This window comes from Haliotis asinina, chromosome 8, assembly GCF_037392515.1.
Source record: "Haliotis asinina isolate JCU_RB_2024 chromosome 8, JCU_Hal_asi_v2, whole genome shotgun sequence".
NCBI classification, from domain to species: Eukaryota; Metazoa; Mollusca; class Gastropoda; order Lepetellida; family Haliotidae; genus Haliotis; species Haliotis asinina.
In genome coordinates, this window is record NC_090287.1 from 60284966 (window position 1) to 60304155 (window position 19190).

At 38.9% G+C, this 19190-nt stretch overlaps 2 protein-coding genes across 2 annotated transcripts; one reads left to right on the forward strand and one right to left on the reverse strand.

Annotated features, from left to right (window-relative positions):
• Positions 1 to 1511: 1511 nt before the first annotated feature.
• Positions 1512 to 13074, reverse strand: LOC137295394 (DNA-directed RNA polymerases I and III subunit RPAC1-like). The gene is made up of 11 exons (XM_067826733.1): positions 12923 to 13074; positions 11539 to 11610; positions 11111 to 11218; positions 9358 to 9490; positions 6025 to 6141; positions 4466 to 4515; positions 4203 to 4268; positions 4012 to 4078; positions 3400 to 3519; positions 2399 to 2515; positions 1512 to 2238 (listed from the first exon to the last, which is right to left on the reverse strand). The coding sequence occupies exons 1-11, from the start codon at positions 12980 to 12982 to the stop codon at positions 2108 to 2110; spliced, it is 1041 nt and encodes a 346-aa protein (XP_067682834.1). The 5' UTR covers positions 12983 to 13074; the 3' UTR covers positions 1512 to 2107.
• Positions 13075 to 13080: 6 nt separating this feature from the next.
• Positions 13081 to 19052, forward strand: LOC137295395 (AP-2 complex subunit sigma). The gene is made up of 4 exons (XM_067826734.1): positions 13081 to 13137; positions 14070 to 14219; positions 14887 to 15060; positions 17070 to 19052. Exons 1-4 carry the CDS (start codon positions 13135 to 13137, stop codon positions 17169 to 17171), a joined length of 429 nt encoding a protein of 142 aa, XP_067682835.1. The 5' UTR covers positions 13081 to 13134; the 3' UTR covers positions 17172 to 19052.
• Positions 19053 to 19190: the final 138 nt, after the last annotated feature.

The following is a 19190-nucleotide window of genomic DNA, read 5'->3' on the forward strand; positions in this document are numbered from 1 at the left end:
TAAACCGGTTATGTGTTTTTTGCGCTTATTCAGGGTAGGTCTGTAACGCACAATGAGGTTGATGTAATATCATTTCCGTCAGAGACCGTCAAATATTTCTAGCGGCAGAGCCTCGTTTTGAGATTTCCACGATTTTCAGGTTTCCGTTTGTCAGAGCTCGCTTTACGACAGAGCACGCCGTACGACGTGTTTGCTGGGATTAGAAGGAGTTTAGTGTTGCATTATTCAAGTGCATATACTTATCAAGTCATACTGATTAATATTCATGCATCCAATTAACTGACATAGAATAAAAAGTCTGGACTAGTTATCGCACTAAGATGCGCAATAGGACGGGAACCAAGTAAACAGGAAACGAGACTGTTCTCTAAGCAATGTTTTGACATGCATGACAGTTCAAGGGTGGTGCCATTTCAAACGTTAGGACAACAAAAATTTTGTCAACGGGAGAAAACTCTTTATAAGAAGAACGGTAACTTGAGGTCGTAGGCTTGCCGCTAAAGTGCCGAAACTAACATCACGATTACACACTGTGTTAATAATAAAATATTATATATACAGGCCCCCCCTAGTGAGTGAGTGAGTTTAGTTTTACGTCGCACTTAGCAATATTCCAGCTATATGGCGACGGTCTGTAAATAATAGAGTCTGGACCAGACAATCCAGTGATCAACAACATGTGCATCGATCTGCGCAACTGGGAACCGATGGCATGTGTCAACCAAGTCAGCGAGCCTGACCACCCGATCCCGTTAGTCGCCTCTTACGACAAGCGTAGTCGCCTTTTATGGCAAGCATGGGTTGCTGAAGGCCTATTCTACCCCGGGACCTTCACGGGCCACAGGCCCCCCTAAGTAATTGAAGGAATTACATCTCAAATGTAAACAAACGCAGCCCACTCGCGAAACAATTGCAGCGATATCGGTAATTTAGCGGTAATAACAGAAATACATCATGCGTTTGTTTACATTTGAGATGCAATTCCTTCAAATTTGCTGTAATTCCTTCAATTACTTAGGGGGGCCTGATATATTTTATGTTCGAGACTCTGTCCACTATTTTTGATCTCCACAACTCAGCTCCTTGGACGAAGGAGAGGGAGTGAATGAGATCCCGGGTAGATTGATTTCAGTCACATCATTGCAGAACTGCCTGATGTGAGAGGAATGTCTTGAGTGACCGAGGTTTTAAAGGTTCTCCACTTGGGTGAATTGTTTGAACATAAGCATGGTGTTGACAAATGGTGAAACGATCAGGTTGAACTTGTATATAGCTGGAATATTGCTTGGGGTGGTGTTAAACAAACTGCCAACCAACAATCAACTTCATGAAGGCAATTTCAGCATATAACACCCAAAGCAAGTTAAGGATCATCTGATTATTCATATTACCACTTGGTGTGACAGATGTAAAGTGAAAGAAACTGTTGATCCACCTCTTCCTCTGGTATAAAATAACTACAATTATACAAAACATAAAAATACAAGCAAAGAAACCCAGCCGAACAACAGTCACAATAACAAACATTAATTTTATTTCAGTTCATGTTACATTTAACAAAACTGTACATTTATGCAACTTCAAAATCTTCCACAGAAACAATATGATACACTTTTGCATCATAAAAACTCAACCATTACACAACAATCATACTGTCAGTAAGATGTATTCCTTTTTCAGTAAAAACACCTTGAGCCAAGCTGACCTTATCCTTTATGTGTAGCCTGCACACTTGAGTCTGTCAGTATTTGTGAACATTGTATTTCATGGCTGGGTTTTATGGATATCTTGCCAATTTGTGTTTCAGAACAGGTTTTATACAACATATTGTTTACAATCTATGTTTGGGTATAGGTTTCAGCAGATTCTATTTCATAGGCACAATTTTTTCATCAAATGATGGGTCAAAACTTAAGTGATACGGTTTCTGTTGTTTTGACAGGACACATGACCTGGTGTCATATGGAGATGTGTATAATTAAAGACCCAGCATTTAGCGCCAATCGTCTTTACCTTCCTTACGCTCCTGGTGTTCTGAAGCAATGCGCACACACACAATCTCTCATCCACTTTCATCATCAGAAGGACCTGGGACTAGAGCTCGACATCATGATGCATCCCATACTCCGGGGGAATCAGAAATCTCCTCCAGGAAGCGGTTACACTTTCCGATGAGAACCTTGACTGCCTCCACAACCAGGGCATCTGGAGGCAACACTCCTGTACTTTCTACACAATCTGCAACACACAAACCAAACCTTGCAGATCCACCACATAAACAGGGGAAATCACTATAGCAGCTATTTTATCACTGTGAAGGAAAATATATAAAGCAGATCTGAAGCTTAATGTGAGATGGAAACATGAAAACATGGCAACACCAGATGCATCTACTTACATATGAAGTGATCTCTGACTTTGCTCAGCTGGACACAATCCTTGAGGTGATCATGTCTGAAGACTTCGCGACTGCAAGTGTCACGACGAGCATGTGCTACGCGAGCCTTCTTCTTACCTAAGATAACAACAAGGTCAGATGCAAGCAAGCCAGGTTCACTGTCAAATGGATGAGCAAGGATACAGACTGACATACTAGGATGTCTCTCATGTTGGACAATGATTTTTAAAATGTATGTAATATTCAGCTTTCTTCACTGAGCAAGTCAACATGAGTACAATGTTGGTTCGAACACAGTGATAATATCAGGAGGTCACTAACAACTGTCCTCACAGAAAGAAGCAGACAACAGTATCAGATGGTCAGATTCACAACATCAGTCATACGAATGTCTGATGACTTGACTACTGGTGCAGTAAGCATCAAACTTAGGCCCCCCTCAAAACAATTGCTTTTGTGTTTTGTTGTAAAAATACATGTAAATATGGGCTTTAAACCATCAAGTGTACAGTGCCATCCTGTTGTGTTTTATGCAACATATCATATTTCAGTTCTTATTTCCTCTGTGTACCAGATGCTGATGCCAGAGGTACTGGTAGCAAATGAATAAACCACTGGTAAAATGTCAGGGGCTGAACACACCAGGTTTAATCAGGAAGTGACTAGCATCGTATACCCCTGGTTGTTGTACACAATCGTGACAGACATATTTGCTGAAGGAGAAAAAACAGTCAGGTGTGTTTCTGAACATTGATGAGCATACTACTTATCAAAGCTTATTTGACCAAGTGAATTCCTTTTCTAAATGCAACCTTAAAACTGTGTGTCAGTAGAATTCCTTGACTAGTCAGTGATCTTTTGTTGTCATTCCAAGATTTCAGATTTTATTTCTGTCTGTACTGTTTCAATTTGGAACATTCAGTACATAAATATTTAGATGTTTACTTTTCGTTAAATCAAGACTTGAAACATACATGTATGACATGGTTTGTGTGACCTACCGTGGACATTGTCTACTTCAATGACCCCAGGGGAGAAGCACTTCTGAAGTTCCACAGCTGCATCGCCCTCAACAGGCCTAGTCAGGCGGATCTCGGGCAGCAGGCGGTATGAAGCTGTGGCTGAAGATAAAAAGCCTGTCTTAAAGTCAGATCTGTTTATTAGTATGACAGTCAAAGTGGGGATTCCAAGTCAGAATTGCTGATGTGCTCAGAACATCAACCACTGGGCCTAGATTTTTCCAGCTCTCTAAGCACTAAGAAAGTCATAAGTTTATGTGAAGGAATGACTATCTGAGTGCTAACAGAGCTTCAAAAATCCACACCCTGGTTTGTGCATACACAAAATTGTTACTCACAAGATACAATAACGTAACTTGAATATGGCAAAGTGAGATGTAAAATAACAAACAGGATTCACATTTACATTACATTACATTACATTACATTACATTACATTACACAAACAACAAACAGTATTAACATTTACATCACATCACATCACACAATATCAAAGCCATGAATCCTTCTGTTGCTGTGTTACACACACTGACTATCTCATTTTCCAAAGGTTGGGATCAACACTATGAAACGAGTATGGTATCATTTACTTACCCACAGGTGAGAACTTTGCATGGTCCTTCCCAATACCCTTCACACAATGTAGCTTGAGGTCTAGCTCCTGGAAACATCAATACATGCACTTACACACAATCTTGATGGCACTAAACACATCATAGACAAAGGGAGACCACTTCTGTCTGAGGCAATGTAAGAAAAGAACGAACAAATGTCTGTCTCCTCACCTGGCCTGGCCTGAGTTTAGCTATGAGGATATCATCAACCACAGGTTTCAGATCACCTGGCTTGAACTGCAAGAAAATTAGACATTAGTATTCACACAAACTAAGTAGAAATTCAGATCAATTTCAGTTTGACAGATACAAATATTGGTAAGTGTCTAAGATTAGAGTATTGCATACAAATCTGTTTTTGTTCACACATTTTTCTGATCTCATCAAACTACTTCAAGATTACCATAGTGAAGTAAGTCTCTGGGTGAACTTACGATGCTGCTCTGGTCTCCTATAGGCATCCACTTCATGTACTCTGTTGTAACTGCAACATTCACATTAGTGAGTGAGTCGGTACATCCTCCATATCTCTGGGGTACGCTCTGGTAAGTCTCCACTATACCCATCCACTAGATGGATGCATCTACAGGCATCTACGATAATATTATTATCTCCCTTTGCTGGCTCTGCATTCCTACAGTAGCCAATCAGTTACACTGTCAGGTTGTGACCAAACTTGCCAGCATCAACAAAGATAGCAGTTGCAGCTGTGAAGGTTTGTTTGCAGTGTGACTCAGATTTGGGGGAAATCATTCAGACAAATTGACATGTCCAAAACGTTAGAAACATATCTGCAAAATGTTGCTAATATTAATAATAAAGAAGGTGTACATCCATAGAACTCTCTCTGTTGTTGAACATTGCAGGTTGAAATACCACAATATGGACTGTGCCTATGTGTACCAAGCCACAAGCTCTCAGAATCCATCTTCATCAACCAAATGGTTTAAATTTGTGGAGTGTGTTGGGTAGTCAAGAGGTTCACACGTTGCACCAAAGACTAGGGTTTGATTCCCCACTGATACAATGTGTGAAGCCCATTTCTGCTATCCCCTGCTGTGACATTGCTAAAATATTGCTAAAATCAACTTAACTCAAACATTTGTGCAGGCAAAGTACACCAGAATTCTCCCTTTGATCACTGACACAAAGTACAAGTTTTTCATTATATTACCAGGACTGTAACAATGACACATGAGCATGATACTCTAGCTTAATATTAATCACACTTTCCACAAAAGTGAAGGTTATTTACAGAGTTGTCTACAAACCGGACAAACTCAAAACATTTGACACATCCAATCATTTCTTTTCAAGTAATGAATCTGGATAACTTGCAAATCCAAATTCACTTTATGCAGCATTTGATATGTTAATCATTCATTACCAATTCTGTATCAATTCACTGGTCACAAATGAAACCAGCTACAAATGTGGAACTGATATCAAGGTAGCTGCCATGCTTCATTGTGTAACTTGTGCTGTTTTACCAAATTGGTACCGACAACTTAATTAAATCAATCATTGTGCTTCTGTCAGAAAAGTAATAAACACCTCTGATTGGTCCCTGTAATTGCAACCAACACAAACCTACTAATGTTCCCATTGAAATAAACAAGAAGCTGTTATCCAGAAAGTAATATGTTTTTTGATGATGGCTCACCAACTAGAATGCTGATCAAATAATTACTTGTTCATATATATTTCTAAAACTATGAGTGAGTATGGTTGTAAAGTGCTTTTAGCAATATTCCAGCCATTCAATGGTCCCAAGAAATGGGCTTCACACATTGTACTCATACTGGGAATCAAACCCAGGCTTTCAGCATGATAAGCGAATGCTTTACCCACTAGGCTACCAGACCATCTCTCTTCAACTACGAGATTTCACTGGTAAAATCATTGTACATGTCACACTTTAACACACACATAGAATAACACCAAAGGGAGGTGGGTCATGGAGTTGGATATGTGTTCATCTTCCACGATGTACCTTTGTGGTCCTTATACATCTCATCAGGGTCAGTGGCGTCCTTGCTCTGGGACTTCCGTGCACACTTGACCTTCAGCTGGAACTCCACTGTGTCCTGGGCCGAGCCCTCCATCTCACCTGCAACAACAACAGCAACATCAACTCCATCAGTGGCAGACTGCATTACAACAGCAGCAACATCAACTCCATCAGTTGCAGACTGCATTACAACAGCAGCAACATCAACTCCATCAGTGGCAGACTGCATTACAACAACAGCAACATCAACTCCATCAGTGGCAGACTGCATTACAACAGCAGCAACATCAACCCCATCAGTGGCAGACTGCATTACAACAGCAGGAACATCAACTCCATCAATGGCAGACTGCATTACAACAACAGCAACATCAACTCCATCAGTGGCAGACTGCATTACAACAGCAGCAACATCAACCCCATCAGTGGCAGACTGCATTACAACAACAGCAACATCAACTCCATCAGTGGCAGACTGCATTACAACAACAACAACTCCATCAGTGGCAGACTGCATTACAACAACAGCAACATCAACTCCATCAGTGGCAGACTGCATTACAACAGCAGCAACATCAACTCCATCAGTGGCAGACTGCATTACAACAACAACAACAACTCCATCAGTGGCAGGCTGCATTACAACAGCAGCAACATCAACCCCATCAGTGGCAGACTGCATTACAACAACAGCAACATCAACTCCATCAGTGGCAGACTGCATTACAACAACAACAACTCCATCAGTGGCAGACTGCATTACAACAACAGCAACATCAACTCCATCAGTGGCAGACTGCATTACAACAGCAGCAACATCAACTCCATCAGTGGCAGACTGCATTACAACAACAACAACAACTCCATCAGTGGCAGGCTGCATTACAACAGCAGCAACATCAACCCCATCAGTGGCAGACTGCATTACAACAACAGCAACATCAACTCCATCAGTGGCAGACTGCATTACAACAGCAGCAACATCAACTCCATCAGTGGCAGACTGCATTACAACAACAACAACAACTCCATCAGTGGCAGACTGCATTACAACAGCAGCAACATCAACTCCATCAGTGGCAGACTGCATTACAACAACAGCAACAGCTACTCCATCATTGGCAGACTGCATTACAACAACAGCAACATCAACTCCATCAGTGGCAGACTGCATTACAACAGCAGCAGCTACTCCATCAGTGGCAGACTGCATTACAACAACAGCAACAGCTACTCCATCATTGGCAGACTGCATTACAACAGCACCAACATCAACTCCATCAGTGGCAGACTGCATTACAACAACAGCAGCTACTCCATCAGTGGCAGACTGCATTACAACAGCAGCAACATCAACTCCATCAGTGGCAGACTGCATTACAACAACAGCAGCTACTCCATCAGTGGCAGACTGCATTACAACAGCACCAACATCAACTCCATCAGTGGCAGACTGCATTACACACTTCAGGCCAAGGAACAGATGGAGGGGTGCTGGCCGAGTGGGTGAGTGAGCGAGTGAATCAGTCCGAATGTGGCGTTTTATTTCAATCATTCTGTGACACAGTCAATGACACCAAACATTGTTAATGAAACCACACTTAATATGACTGACAGTATGATTGTTGTGTAATGGTTGAGTTTTTATGAAACAAAAGTGTATCATAATGTCCCTATGGAGGAATGTGAAGTTTCATAAAAGTACAGTTTTGTTAAATGCAATATGAACTGAAATAAAATTAATGTTTGTTATTGTGACTATTGTTCGGCTGGGTTTCTTTGCTTGTATTTTCATGTTTTGTATAATTGCAGTTATTTTATACCACAGGAACAGGTAGATCAACAGTTTCTTTCACTTTACATCTGTCACACCAAGTGGCAATATGAACGAACCAGATGATCCTTAACTTGTTTTGAGTGCCATGTGTTGAAATCGCCTTCATGAAGTTGATTGTTGGTTGGCAGTTTGTTTCACAGGGGCTTGTATCGCTTTGAAACGGCGTTCGAAAGACATATAGATGTATAGACCCTACCCTAGTACTATATAAAAGGAAAGGGATGTAACGAAGAAACCACCCCCTCCTCGATCAAAGTTACATGTCACCGGGTAAAATATTTTTAAGACAACGTCGAGGCCAACGGATCGAACGCCAGATGATTTCCCTACAAAATGAGCCATAAATGGTCACAATCGGATCATTATTTCAAAAGTTATACGCTACGAATCATCGAAAACAGCTACCACCGCAATTTCACGCCAAAATCATGGATCACCAAATACGGCAAAAACTCACCTTTTAAATTAGTTTATTAATTCCAGACACGTTGACAGCACCAGCGCTGGGCTGGATTCGATCGGCTGCGGCATTTCGTGGGTCGGAAAACTTATTGCAACATCTACATGTCATTTTCTCGACAGTAAGCAAACATTTTCACCAAAATCGCTGGCAAACCTACTCACTTGTCGGCCATAAGTGACCTTGACATTCAATGAACTGAGCAGATCCGCGCAAACAGACTCGGGTCATCCGATTGGCCACTGCCACTGTATATTTTATTTCTCACCAATCGGATGACCCGAGTCTGTTTGCGCGGATCTGCTCAGTTCATTGAATGTCAAGGTCACTTATGGCCGACAAGTGAGTAGGTTTGCCAGCGATTTTGGTGAAAATGTTTGCTTACTGTCGAGAAAATGACATGTAGATGTTGCAATAAGTTTTCCGACCCACGAAATGCCGCAGCCGATCGAATCCAGCCCAGCGCTGGTGCTGTCAACGTGTCTGGAATTAATAAACTAATTTAAAAGGTGAGTTTTTGCCGTATTTGGTGATCCATGATTTTGGCGTGAAATTGCGGTGGTAGCTGTTTTCGATGATTCGTAGCGTATAACTTTTGAAATAATGATCCGATTGTGACCATTTATGGCTCATTTTGTAGGGAAATCATCTGGCGTTCGATCCGTTGGCCTCGACGTTGTCTTAAAAATATTTTACCCGGTGACATGTAACTTTGATCGAGGAGGGGGTGGTTTCTTCGTTACATCCCTTTCCTTTTATATAGTACTAGGGTAGGGTCTATACATCTATATGTCTTTCGAACGCCGTTTCAAAGCGATACAAGCCCCTGTGGCAACAACAACAATCAACTCAGCAGATCCTGTAACCTAAGGGACAAAACTCTGCATAGATAGGAACAGAATCTCTGTATTAAAATTTGCTACAGCAGCAGGAAAAAGTGATACAACTTTCAACAATCATGGAACAAATCAGAAAAACTCATCTACTTCAACACATTTATCTTTGAAGCAAGTCTGACCTTCCTGTCGATATTCAAACAGCCTTGGGTCCGCCTTTATTGGGATTAGCCCAAGTCTGTGAGCCAGCACCTCATCTTGGATGATGGATGTGTTATTGTACACAAACACTTTCTCTATTGCCATTGTAGGTACCTAGAAAGACATTAAAGGTCACATACTACTATAAAATCAAACATAATTAAAACACATTTATCACTTATTCATGACTTATAATATACATTGATGCTTTTTAAAAAACAAATAAACTAAATTATAAGCGTACAATTGCGATTCAAAAGTGCAATATTTTGTACTTGGACTTACTTCCCCCGAAACGAAGCCCTCGGGAGACCGAACCCAGTCATAGCGGGTGGATATGCACTCAAGTGTAACGACGGCTTCCGATTGGCTGTTTCATTTGCTGATATGCTGATGGTTCAGTGTGTGTACAGAAAGATGATCTGTTTCATGGGCATTTTAGAAGTACTAGTATAGCCAGTCGCAAGAAAGTAAGATTCTTTATGGATAACAACTTCTTTTTGTGTACTTGATGCATCGTTTCAGTATGGATTCATATACTGTTGTCAAACAAAATCATATACACGAAAAGAAGTCGGTATCCATGAAGAATGTATATAGAGATGTTGGGTTTTGAAAATACATGTTCTCTGAATTTGCGCTCGATCCAATCAAAAACCATCTCAGTAGAGATGGTAAACTACTGCGTGGCTGGAATCTGTCATTCGTCCAAGTATAAAGCAGGACTTGAAACTGACAAGAGTTTGCACCAGTTTCCGTCAGATCCAGTCATCGGAAAAAAATGAATGTAGTTTGTTTACAACCCACAGACATAAAAACATGTCACGTGTCACACGTGCCTAATTACATAATGTGGCAGACACGGGACTCAGGTGCACGAGTCATAAATCAACTTATTTTCTTTATGTCATATAGTCTGATAGGTGTTAAGTTCAAATTGCATGTGGTCAATGATTGAAGCTGTTTATTGCATGTTGTCTTTAGCAGACAGGTGTGAATAAACCAGACACTGAGCTTTCTCTTTGACAGAGACTGCTTACCACAATCAACAAGGTTTTTTACGTAACGAGTAGATTATGTACTTGTTTGTGTACACAACCAAGATTAGACTGCTCATGACCTCAGATGCTGGGCATGCATACTGTTTCAAGCTCCGTGAACCTATTCACTGCGCATGCGTTATGGACGCAGCGCAGCACAGCTGTTGAAACCAGTTTTCCCCCCCTGAGCTGGGGGGAATTTAGTGAAATGTTTGAACTGCGATTTCACTGGCTTTTTTTTTCATCACGTTTTTTCAACTTTATAGGTTGAAGTGGCATTTTTTATGATTTGTTTCGGTAAGTGCATACCGAAAGGTACTAGAATCAGCAAAGTTGTGTTTTATGTTGCATGTGACCTTTAAGAAAAGTTCTGGAATCAAAGTCTACACACTGCATCACCTGACCTACAAACATTGTCAATTCATCTGACATGGATTAATTCAATTTTCAAAGCTTACAATTAAGCTAATAGTATTGCACACTGTGTTGATCAGACTTAGAATTGGTTTTCATGAAACTTGTAAGAAGTTGCTGTAAGCAATGAGAAAAGCATTAAATACCAACCGAAAACAGAAAAGTATTGAAACAGCCTGGTAAGTATGAACCATGCTACAAAATGCATTTCCTTTCATTATTTCACCGAGAGTTCATTGCCAGCTTGACAACTTAAACCATTGTCACAACAATACTTTACCTCAGCAAGTAAAATTCTTCGGAAGGCATTTGCAATGGCAGCATCAATACCAACCATATCAAATTCCAACACGTCACCTTCCAGTTTCACAATATCAATCCGGAACTTCTGTGAACAGATATGATGAGAAAACTAAGGGATAAATCAGTAAAACAGAAAAAGGTACAGACCTATATCAGTGCACAGTACAAAGTATGGTGAACACTATGTAAACATGTCCTTTACAACACAGGAAGTGCCACCTCCAGCAAGACGAGTAAACCAATCAAAAGTATATCAGTATGGTTAGTCAAAGGATTTTTCAAGGTACAATCATTCCTTGCCATAACATGGTTCTTGGGGTCCATGGATGACCTCCATGTTATGAGTCGCTCATGTTATACATAATGTACTTCATGGCTTTCTGGTTGTCTAGTTTGTACAATTACCTTCTTAAACTTGCTGTGGCTCCATGTATCATCATACCCTGCATAGTTACCTGGGAAGTCGGTGCTGTGAACCTGCAATCATGCACACAAAGCATTGTTGTCAGATTATATATAATCAGTCCACAAAATCTAGTTTAACTATTGTGATGACATGAATTGTTTCACTGACGAAGTCTATGTGAAACTGGTACATTTTATACACTGTTTATGCAAGATAGTAGTGAGTCAAATAAGAGTATTTTAAATAATTATGTCTCATATCTTGACATATCTGGACATTTATGACCATGGGCTCTGTGATTACCTACGGTTTATTGTTTAATTGTATTAAGGCACATTTATCAATTGGGGTATTAAATTATCAGGATTATCTAGATTTTCCAGCTCTCTCAACACTATGATTATCATAAGTTAATGTTCGCCTATAAACAATGATCTCTCAAAAACATGCAGTTCATAATAATATAATAGGGATATTTACAAAGCACCAGTGTCCACCCATGAATACATGTTCATGGCTCTGAGAACCTATGTACAAGGAGAGTGAAGGGTCACAGGAATGCTTTAGTGAAAAACAAGAATCTTTAGATTTTTCTTGAATGAATCGTTTTTTTCAGAGAGTTTTATATGGCATAACAAAGAGTTCCATAGGTGTGGAGCAACTTGTTGAAAACTTTTCTTTCTGTTGGAAGAGAGGCGAGCTGGAGGAACTACCAGTAGATGCTGATCTTGAGAACTAAGAGTCCTTGATGGAACATACTGGGTTAAAAGGGATGATAGATATGAAGGAGCAAGACTGTTGAGACAGTTGCAGACGATGCAAAGGACTTTGAAATCTATCTGGTATGGAACAGGAAGCCAGTGTAGAAATCTTAGCACAGGAGATATATGGTCATATTAAGAAGCTGCACTCCTTGATCCTTGACTTGTCTTGAGGGAGTGATACAAGCAGGGACAATCTTCACTTGATCCATATTGGACATGACCAAAAATTAGGAACAGTGAGGTAAGAGTTCTGCCCGTAACCCCTAGCCTGGTTCAGCTAGCTAAATGTCGTGTTCCTGCCAATGTGTATGCCTTGGCTGGAACGTGACGTTTAGCTAGTTGAACTACCGCTAACCCAATCATAAACCAAAACTACAAACTGACATGCATGCCTCACCCTTACTGTGTAAAACGAGTTGGGTATGGGCGGAACTCTTTCCAAATGGAAAACTATATCATTCCATACAAAGAAAAAGAAACGAATGCGGTTAATGTATGGCACTTACAACTATCTTACCCCAAAGACTAGTATTGAATGAGAATTCACATATATATGCTGATATAATAAACTAAAACGTGCTTGAAGCGTCAGTTAAATCAACGGAAAGGGGTACATTACATTGTCAACTCCATGTTCCTTCAACTGAACACGTGTTCGCAATTCATCAATCCTGCTCATGTTGCTGGTTCTGCTGTTACTGCCATACAACAATCACAACAACTCTTTCATGCTGCAAGCACGTTGTAATGGCCGGAAGCGGAAATAAACACGTTCCCGTTCAGCGCGCATGCTCCGTTGTGGGAGGAGTCACTGCCGGTTATACTGTCAAAATGGTGAGATTTGTAAATGTGATTCATTAATTAAGCTACACTAATCATAGATCATGATGAAAGCCTTATATTTTCAAACTTCATTGTGTTTGGGGTATTCGCTTCGAGTTATAGGCAATGATTTGTCTGGAAGAACTAGGTTATTCGACCTTCACATCCAACACATCTTGCAGTGGATCGTCCACTCCTGGGCAGTATCATACCATCAATGACTTCATAATAATCATACTATATTCGTTATAATGTAATCAAGTAATATGTTATGTGGTGAATACCAGTACCAGTAATAGTCTCCAAGATGGCAGTAGACAATGAAACACGTCTGTACCTCAAATATGCTTGCCCCTTTCTCTTGTATAAATTATGTATCTTAACAGTGTTGTACTCAAGGAGTGTGTAATTGTTATTACAATTTATATGGTTAATGATATATAACATGATTATGCATCTGCTCAAGTTAATATTGTTCTTTATGTTTCCCTGTAGAAAAGATGTTGTACGCTAAAAGCCAGTGTTTACATGTCACAATTTCTTCTGTCATATATTGCAATGGATTTGTTCGAGTTATTTTGTTTATATTTTGTGCACTCCTCTGCAGGACTAATATATATTTATATTCACAATGAACAACAGTGTTGGACAGAAATTACGTCTGAACAGAAATGACAGTCATGGCCTCACTTCATATATATTGAAGTAAAGAACTGTAAAATCCATACTGACATTGCATGTTTGGAAATTTCTAAAAAACATTCTTTACTCTTGCATAGCATGGTATCAGCCTTCCAATAACATCCTACCTTGAAAGCTTGGTTATGAGTCTTGTATCAGAAAGTCCAAGGATAGAATCTCAACACACAAAATATTATGTCTGCTACATCTGCATTAACCCTCAGTATGGACATCATTGCATATATTTTTGTTTTTCTTCACAGATCAGGTTTATTTTAATCCAGAACAGAGCAGGTAAAACCCGCTTGGCAAAGTGGTACATGCACTTTGATGATGATGAAAAACAGAAGCTCATAGAAGAAGTCCATGCTGTTGTTACAGTACGAGATGCCAAGCACACAAATTTTGTTGAGGTGAGTAAAGATGGAAGAGATATTTGCTTATACAGCAACACTTTAGTTTCTGTTTTGTTTCCTTTCCCACGTCAGTAACAAAATTTCTGAAAAAGATACCGGGTTTAGACACATGTTTGCAATGTACTCAGCAAACAATCTAAAAGTCTGTCTCACAGTCCCTGAACCACGTTATTTTCCCTTTGGCCTAGCCATTCCTACGGTGCAAACCCCAAAATGAAGGTCAGGTTCAGTTCTGAATTTCCCATTTGATTACGGCTCCTTTTCAAATTAAATGGGTGTAATTGTTACTATCAAAATTGTATATATTCAGGGACTGAGCATTATTCAAACAATTTTAAATAATAAGAATATGTTAAAATTTACAGATTACACTGATTTCCACAGCAGGGATAGCTGTTTGGTATATGCTGAAGAGTATTTATGCTGTCGGTTGTTTTCATATATACAAATGCATAAACAGCTCATCGCAACAACTGAGACCTTTAAGCAGAGATGAGATTATTCACAGTCTATATTGTTTTGACTTCTGCTTTGCTGCAAGTGCAAGCACAACACATCCTAGTTCAACTTTGGATAGCATTTTACAACCTTCTACTTACATCTTAACCTGGGAAAAGATATCGTTTGAGGTAACAAAGCTGACTAATTTTTCTTTTGTTTTTAGTTTAGGAATTTCAAGATTGTGTACCGTCGATATGCTGGCCTCTACTTCTGCATCTGTGTTGATGTCAGTGACAACAATCTGGCATGTTTGGAGGCCATTCACAACTTTGTAGAAGTTCTCAATGAGTTCTTCCATAATGTGTGTGAACTCGATCTAGTCTTTAATTTTTATAAGGTGAGTAGTACATACATAACTGAAATTTGGAATAGGGCTGGGAGTAAGTGATCTTTGTAGGTACCCTGCTTGAAAATTTACATGATTGTATATTGTGTATATATTGCAGATTATTACTGAACACAGTATTTTTGAGGCATGAATATTTGCCTAGAAACTATTGGGGAAATATTTGTGTTTCACTGACCTTTAAAATTGTAATTAGAACATTTCTATAATTTATGGTGTATGTGCATAGATACAATCCATTTCATTATTGCAGTTGCTTATACAAAATTAAGAAAAATATGATGTATTCCATTATTACATTTGTCATAGACATTTTAGTGATCACCTCCCTTAGTCACTTGTCCCCTCTTTGTCCCGACCCATGGGAAGTTCCATGGGGAAAGGTAGCGTGCTGTCCTGTATAATATATTCCTTTGTTTCTCATCTATGATATTCTAGGCTGTGCATGAGTTCTTTGAGTTGAATATTACAATAAGTTCCTACTGGATGTAATATTATGTCAGAAGAATAACCTTTGTTCATTCCTGAGGTAATTATGTTTACTGAACAGAGTTATGTCCCTTGGGCATGCCTGAAACTTGATCATTAGTTTGAATCATGGTTTGCCCCTGGTATGCTTCTAGTTTTGTCAGCACCTTATGTATGCTTGTGGTAAATGTCCTTGGCCTTCATCATTTCAAGCTTTGTGACAATTCTTGAGAAATAAATAATGCATTTATCTCAATATAATGCTAACAAGCAGTCCTCAAGGAAGCTACCATATAATTTATTCCCCACAAATTACATATTGTAGATTGCGATATTACTTTAAGGAGATTAAATGAATCAATTACAAATATTAATTCATGTGAACTCCATAGTGTTATGCTCTTGGAGAATATCTTACACACAGCTTGTGATTGATACCAGTTCAGCAGACACCAATAACACTGCATGTGACTTTTTTAATGTACGGAGCACTTGTTTACATTCTATATATGGCAAGTGTTCTCTGTTTTGAAACTGTTCACCTCAAGGTTTCAATTATTGATTTCAGGTACGTTGTAAGGAATTATAAATTTTTAATTGCATAAATAGGAAGCTATTGCATAATTAGGAAGGAAGTACATATGTCCATATAGGTGAAATACAGGCCAAAATATTGTTGAGAATGTGTGACACAGTCCCATTAAGCTAAACCACAGGCAAATTGTAGCACAGATGGGGTTGTGCAGCACAGAGAATATGACCAGTCTTCTTATATGTGTGCAAAGGTTGGCAATGTTCTTCCTTCACTTCAGTTCGAAAATATTTTTCACTTGAAAATAAAATATGGCCACCACCAAAGGTACACTCCCATTTCCTCACTTGGTTGTATTCTTAGATTTGCAACACCATATTTAATAATTTCTCATGTGAAATATACTTATATTCAACATTTGAAATGCAACTCATGATATTCAGATCATTCTTTGCCTTCATTCACCCTGCCAGCTTCCGGTTCAACAGAGTAATGGAAACAGAATAAGTAGAAATTATAAAGAAGTACCGTATTGTCTGATTTAACCATGAACCTATTGGAATTATTGTGAGAATTTTCATAACATTTCTGGCGTAGTGGGAGAATGAAGCAGGAGAGGTAACTCCGTGAGTATTCCATATAGCAGACACAACAGGTTTAATTCAACAAGTATAATACTCTACTATTAGTTCACCCTGTTTACCGATAGTTGGCAGGGGGTAATGGATGCGAAGAACGATCTGATATGTACCATGCGTTGCACATAAAATGCTGAATAACATATATTTCACATGAGTAATTATGGAACATGGGATTGGAAACCTGATAGCACATCCCAGTAAAGAAATTGGTGTATAGCTTGAATGGTGGCGATACTCTATTTTGGCATGGAAAATATTTTTCAAACCGAAGCGAGGAAGAATGTTGCCAACCTTTGCTTGCGGCTATACACCCACCACCCACCATGTTTCAACTGTAATTTGGGTTTTTGTTGCTTCAGGTGTACAGCGTTGTGGACGAGATGTTCCTAGCAGGAGAAATACGAGAGACGAGCCAGACTAAAGTGTTGAAACAGTTGCTCATGTTGTCATCATTAGAGTGAACGAATAGACTTGTGTATGTTAGATACTCTAGCCTGTCACAACATAGCCTATGTTATCAACTTGACTGCAGACTGCAGAAAGTCACAGTTGATGTATCAAGCACTGTAGAAACATGCAGTCTCATTAATATCAGATCTTGGTGCTTACTACTTCTACATAAAGTTATGAGGACATCCCATTACAGGTTGCACCAGACCTACTTTCATTTGACCCTAACATTACAAGATTGCAAAAGTGAAAATAAGAAGTTTGTAACCCTACGATATTGAGTAGGTAATCAACATTCTGAATGACAGTATTTTTCAGTTATGACATTTGTCAAAATATATTTCACAGCAGTCTGGGATAGAAGTTGCCTTTTGAAATAAGTGCCACAAAGCTCAGGAAAGCTGCTTTCTCATTGGCCGGTGCGGATGCTATTAGTCATTTCATTGGTCAGGATGTGCCATCCATAATATATGGAAGGTCTTTATGTGGCCTTTAATGAGATCTTCTAAGGTTATTTGTGTAGTGGTTGTAAAGACTAAGATCTGATTTTAATGAAACATGGCATTTCCTATAGGAGGTTCCAATCTTTCCTTTCACATGACTATGTGTTAGTACTGGTGTTAGGATTTGGTTAGTCTCCATGAAATCATAAGTCAGAGGTATCAACATCATGGAATGTGTAATTCTTGGTTCCATTAGTCTAAAATCATTATCGAGCCTTGGTTTGCAAGAGCAACATGAAGGCAATATGGTGATCATCCTGTCACCTTGTTCTCCATGTAAAAGTTGTTTTTATGTGCGTGTATCTTGAAATGCTGTTTGTAGTATTGGATGTATGGATGCCTTATTTTCGTGTAATATTATACTGTCTTTGGATTAAGATTAGAAAAACTTATGTTACCCAACCAATCTTTGACGTTAAAGTTAATCAACTCCCATTGCTGACACTGTGACCAGAAGCCGTGTATTGGGATATATTGTAAAGATGGAAATTCTTCTAATTCTCATCCTGATTCATTTGCAACAGTTATGCTTCAAGTTCTAGTATTAGTTCCAACAATGATAGGTACCAATACCTGTCTTTGTAAAGATAACAAGACTGCATTTATCATTGAAATATTAGGCACTCACTTGATGCCTAATGGTATCACATGATAATGATGTCCTTCCGGCAAGTGAAAAGGGTTGTCACTTTTTAATCAGTATTTGGGTTGAGAAACATGAATGTCATTGTGGATAATTTGTCATTGTTTCAAAAGCAGCCATAAAATCATTGCTTCATTCAAAGACAAATGCAAAAATGTGGATCTGTGTGTGTTGAAGTGTGAGGTTTTGTAAGCCTCTGAATATTTGTTTTGTTCAGTGATGCATCTCTACACACTCCTTGTTATGTTACTGAATACCAACATTGTTATGTTTGTATAAATGCTTGACCAAGCAATCATGTATTGGTTATTACCTGTGTCACGTTTATGTACACTTGCACTCATAATACAACATATATATTGATCACAGCAGTTAACTGTGTAAAAAGAACAGAGGTTGAGGTAAAAACAAATTTCGATAAATAAACACCAAGTATTCATATGTATATATTGTCATTTTGTGCATTGTCATGATTTCTGTATCATTCCAGGTACAAAGCACAAGTTTATTGGATGGCTGGACATAATTTGATTTTGACTAAGAATATCTGTTTAACTGAAATACCAGTCCTATTATTATAGACAAGTAGATCCTCTTCAGTTCACTGCACAAAGTCCGTATATCTTTAGAATATATTTGTATGTCTACTAGGATGAACAAACTGCTTTATACCCATGTATTCATAGTGATTTCCTCTTGTGTATCAATGTGCAATGTTAGCTATTAAAGTAATTGAATCTTGTCAATTGTGTGTCATAATCTGGTAATCATTTGCCAGAAAACATGTCATTACATATTCATACTGTCTTTGAAATGATTTTAGAGTGGTCAGCAAGCAAGAAAGGTTTTTCACATCTGTTTTAAAAGCTCCACTATTAGAAAAA

Coding starts and splice junctions, on each gene's coding strand:
- LOC137295395 (XM_067826734.1), top strand. Junction 14,220..14,886: donor AGCACACAAATTTTGTTGAG/GTGAGTAAAGAT, acceptor TTTTGTTTTTAG/TTTAGGAATTTCAAGATTGT. Junction 15,061..17,069: donor TAGTCTTTAATTTTTATAAG/GTGAGTAGTACA, acceptor TTGTTGCTTCAG/GTGTACAGCGTTGTGGACGA.
- LOC137295394 (XM_067826733.1), bottom strand. CDS start 12,982: ATGAGCAGGATTGATGAATTGCGAACACGTGTTCAGTTGAAGGAACAT. Junction 11,219..11,538: donor GCCACAGCAAGTTTAAGAAG/GTAATTGTACAA, acceptor ATCTGTTCACAG/AAGTTCCGGATTGATATTGT. Junction 2,516..3,399: donor TGAAGTAGACAATGTCCACG/GTAGGTCACACA, acceptor TTGTTATCTTAG/GTAAGAAGAAGGCTCGCGTA.